Raw genomic sequence first — 4,904 nt, 5'->3', positions numbered from 1 at the left:
AACATGTGTGATACTGAGTTTGCGTGCCGACTCCGCGAATGGACTTGTGTGTATGATGGTGACTATTGGAATATGTAAAACATACAGAGAACATGGTAGAATGATGTTATCTAAAGACTTACTTAATATAAACCAAGCGTATGGGTATGAGGATTAAGTTAAAACGTAGACTTACGACTATAAATTAATCGTTACAGTAAACAGAATGCTACGGTCGCCATCAGTAAGCCGGCAGTTTGTGTCCATAGATATTATATATATATATATATCGTTTGACATCGCCAGTATATCTTTCGCTACTATGGAATGGTCTCAATGTATTCGTCTTTAATTTAAACCAGGTCGACGATATACCTCAGGACTAGAGACTGACCAATGGAAGCACGTTGTACGCACACGTGCTGCTGTATCTCTCCAAACACTGCTTGATAGCAGTCCACAGTGGTTCGCACTGAGTGCAAATGACGAGCTGCTTATAGCTGAAGCTCTGGCAAGGTATCCGAACGATTCAGTGTGTACTGATATATAAGATTTGAGGTTTCTGATCGGAATGTAGCATCTATGCATGCACAGAATATTATTCGGAAGTATGGGTGGGTATAAACGGTGGCTGTCCACACTGTTGTCCCACAGCGGTAGATGGACTGACGATCAAGCGCCGTTTACCTCAAGTAGCGCGAATAGTAACATCCACAATGTGCGTGTATGTGTCAGTGTTGATTCGTAAATAAGCAAATTCACACAATTCCGTCCCATTTCAATACCCGATAAGGTCCTGCTCCCCCCTCCTCTATAAGTACGTCCATGAAGCAAGTACATATTATCTCATTTGTTTCTTCCCACTCACTCAGGAACGCGGTAGACACATCGGCAGACGCGCGAGCAATACAACAGCCGCGATTACAAATGGTTATGCGCACGCTCAAACCGGGTATCAGTAGTTTACGCACGGGAGAATACGCCGCATATGTACACGTGGGTGGAAAATCACGGTGGGGCCCTGCTAGAGACTCGGCGGAACTAGCCACAGCTGATAGAAAACGACTGGTGGCCGCAAGGAAAGCAAAGACACTGGATGAGCTGGATTGGTAGTTGATAGCTGGGTAGTTTGGTAGATAGGACCAATTTGAACTTAGTGCAGTTTACGTGAATCAGAAGAAGCTGACGCACATCGCACGTGGGACAAACGTGTGGATATGAGGTGGTGGTTATCGAAGATGACCTTATCTGCCTCTAACATTATGTGATAACAAACAAGAGGTACAATAAATGTGCAATTCAGATGCGCACTACCTAACTGTGCACGTCTGATGCTTCGACAATCGACACCTATGACGCATCCAAGCAAAATTAATTAATAAAGGTTTGGTGCAGCCGTGCAGTTGTGCAGGTCAACAGCAGTGAGCAGTCATATCACATATGTCTTTTTTAAGGAGGCTACACAGCAGCGGTGTTTCCGTTGGCTTTCATCAATCACCCGCGCAGAAATGGATCTGCGGATTCTGAATTTTATGGGGGTACGGGATGGAAGTAAATACAACGTAAACGCATTGGTATTCAATTGTAAAATGTTATAACGGTAATTAGTAATAATGTGTTCAGAAGCGCCTACCTAAGTTCTTCATACGAAGGACCGCATATGAAATAAAAGTTGAACCTAAAGCAACATTTGCATTTTATTTATATATATAAAATAATAAATTCAAAATGCTGTGCAACTTTTTAGTGGTTTTTGAAAAATTAAAACTATTCTTTATCCCATGGTGAATAATTGAGTAACGAATTTGTGATAAGAACTTCTGATTGACATAGAGATATGGCATGTTATATAAATAAGTACTTTCTACTCTTGAGTACTGAGGAATTGGCTTTTGAGTAGATGTACTCTTTATAGAATATAGACCCGTTGGTATTGTAACGTTCAAATATTGGTTTTTTTAAAACGCGTAAATATATATGGACATTTTAAGATACCGTAAGCACAATTTTTGTTGTTATAAGTGTCTGAAGTCGCTCTGTGTCTCACCATCTCATTCTCATCGTTATGTGGCATGACTCATGACTCATGAGGTGTGTGACAGTGATTGTTAATATAACTGTCAACTCAACTCTCACGTCTCAACACTTAAAAATAACTCTCATACGTGACACAAGTCGGAAGTCTCAGCTGAGTCTGCTCTCACTTCTGACTTCTCGGCCTCTCAGGATTCAGAGACTCAGTCTCTGTGAAAAACTACAAACTCATTGTTTTTATTTTTAAAGAAAATAAAACATTAGTAGCCAGTTGTATAGCTACTCGAGTTGTATCATTGATTCATTGTCAAATAGCAGATTTTCTCGTTCTCTCAGTGGCTCTTATTATCTCCCGCTCTGTCGAGGGAGTAGGAGAGCACGTTCTTATAAACTTACAACCTACACTCCTAGTTTCCTACAGGCCACAATACCGTTTCTGGTTCGAACTTTTTATTACAACAAAAAAGTCTCTGTGAGGGTAAATAACTATTTTTAAATACAGTGTACAGTTGTACCCTGTACAGTGTACAGTGTAAATTCAATTATACTGTGTACACTGTACACTACACAGTGCACAACTGCACACACTCTCTCGTAAAATATAATGCAGAGCGTCTGCCGTCTGGCCGTTTGTGTAACTCCTTACTTTTGAAGTTTTGATACATTATTACTGTCTAAAAAAAGTACAGTCTCCTTTTTAGTTTTCTAGACAACAAAAAAAAGCATATAACTCGTCATTTATGACTTAACAATGGCATTCCCTATTTTTATAGCAAAGTACAGTACAGAGTTTGTGAAAGTAAATTTAACACAAGAACCATGCTTCGTTCACTTTCTGCTGTGGCTCTGGTAGTATCGCAGGTCGCTGACGCCGCCTCGGCACGTGCTGACCCCAAGCAAGAATTACACGAGTTTCTACAAACTGTACAAGATATGGTAGTCCCTAATCCAACCCACGCCCCCCTTCCCGGAGCACGTGCTGATATAAATTCCTTAGCCGAGGTGATAGGTATAAATGTGACATCCAGTCTTTTGAGTGTACAGCCTGTGCCTATAGATGCGTACACAGATTTTGCTGTGTGTGGTATAGATTTGGCGTCTGGTCAAGATTGTAATATGACCTATCTTCGTGCAAATCAAGGGGCTAGTAAAGGGTGGATCGTGAGGCCAGACCCGACGGAAACTAAGGCGATATGTAATGACGGTACACCCTTCGCTTTTCAGGTGTTTCCTGGATCAACAGACAATGTAATGTTTTGGTTTCAGGGTGGAGGTGGCTGCTATAATTATGAGACGTGTCGCGCAGTACCTGTGGCCACTATAAACTTCCGGCCCGAAGATTCGGGAATTTTTGATTTTAGTAATTCTGAGAATCCGGTGGTGAAGGGGGGCTGGTCCATCATTGTGAATAATTATTGTAGCGGCGATTTATTTCTTGGTAATACGACGATGGTGACCAACAGTAGTGATAGCGAGGGTGAGAACTCGACCATCCATTTCAGGGGTGTGCAGAACACGTTGGAGGTTTTTGGCTATTATGATCGACATCTGCAAGGACTCAACGAGACCAACCCAACATCACATCGATTGTCTGTGTCAGGTTGTAGTGCCGGGTCTTTAGGCGCTCAGATATGGAACGATTACATGGTCCAAAATTACAGAGCTGAACGCACATTACTAGATAGCTATATAGGAATGCTTCCCGAATATTTTGGAGTGTTTGTGCGAAATTTAGGTTCGTGTCAAGTTGGCGAAGATATTCTGGGCTGGACAGAAGAGATGGTCGCTGTATGCAACGCAGGTGGATTGTATAGCTTTGAAAATTATGTGTATGGGCCTTTTTTGAAAAGTCATGTTGGGTATCCTTCGGGTTATCTTGGTTCATTTGATGATGCAACACAGAAGCTATTCTATGTTCTATCATCATCTGATGATTATGAGTCGGGCGTACTATCATTTGCGCCAGCATTTGGAGAGTCGCAAAAATTCACATCTACGCTTTTTGGAATTCTGGATAACTACACTGACATAAACGCAGCATCAACCTACTATCTAGTCGATTCAGCGATGCACTGCTTTTTACCCCGAGAGTCTCTATACAACGCAACGCTTACCACCGCGCCACACGGAGGAGAACAAAGTATGCTCGAGTATATCGATGCGTTTCTGAATGTTGCAGTCACACCTCTGTACACAGAAGAAGATAAGTTATGAGTGGTGATCGTAAAGTGAGTTTAGATTATAGGTCTAAGATCGTAATAACAATAATTGTCTCAATTCAAAAATAAATATAAAATATACATGTAGGATTTTTAAAGGGCAAATATATGTAAATATATGGTATATAAGTATATACGAGTATATATTTACGTGTATACATATGCGCGTATGAATAGTTTGTTTGTGTTAAATTGATATCGAATAGAAACGGTGTAATAATATATGTATATATATATATATATAAATACGGATAATATATATATATATGTAAGGAAAACATATATATATATTATATAAATATATATATTCAATAAATATATATATGTATATATAGGTGAGTATGTGTGTGTTTCAACGTATATGTATATGCATATATATATGCATATGTAAATATATTTATACATATTTATATCATAACATATATATATATATATATATATTTATAATATATATATATACATATATATATGTACATATATATATATATATAAATAAATATATATGTATATATACCTATATAGATATACATGTATGTATATATATATATATGTGTGTGTGCGCGTGTTTATGTACAATATATATATATATAACAAATGTATAATATATCGATATATATATGTGCAGATATTTATATATATATATATATATATATATTATGTTTATATAAATTA

The 4,904-nt window shown here is 38.4% G+C and overlaps 2 protein-coding genes across 2 annotated transcripts in view; both read left to right on the top strand.

Annotated features, from left to right (window-relative positions):
- The window catches only part of SARC_10202 (hypothetical protein), a 7,049-nt gene extending 5,579 nt beyond the window's left edge, over nt 1-1,470 (top strand). Inside the window, exons 7-8 of the mRNA XM_014295762.1 lie at nt 342-495; nt 852-1,470. Of these exons, the coding sequence (XP_014151237.1) occupies nt 342-495; nt 852-1,092 (395 nt within the window). The 3' untranslated portion in view covers nt 1,093-1,470. The remainder of the gene's footprint in view (nt 1-341; nt 496-851) is intronic.
- Nucleotides 1,471-2,745: 1,275 nt separating this feature from the next.
- SARC_10201 (hypothetical protein) lies at nt 2,746-4,322 on the top strand. The gene has a single exon (XM_014295761.1). It carries the CDS (start codon nt 2,833-2,835, stop codon nt 4,225-4,227), a length of 1,395 nt encoding a protein of 464 aa, XP_014151236.1. The 5' UTR covers nt 2,746-2,832; the 3' UTR covers nt 4,228-4,322.
- Nucleotides 4,323-4,904: the final 582 nt, after the last annotated feature.

This window comes from Sphaeroforma arctica, assembly GCF_001186125.1.
Source record: "Sphaeroforma arctica JP610 unplaced genomic scaffold supercont1.1169, whole genome shotgun sequence".
NCBI lineage: Eukaryota > Ichthyosporea > Ichthyophonida > Sphaeroforma > Sphaeroforma arctica.
Note: the sequence above shows the minus strand (reverse complement) of the source record. Positions and strands in the feature narration are given on the sequence as shown.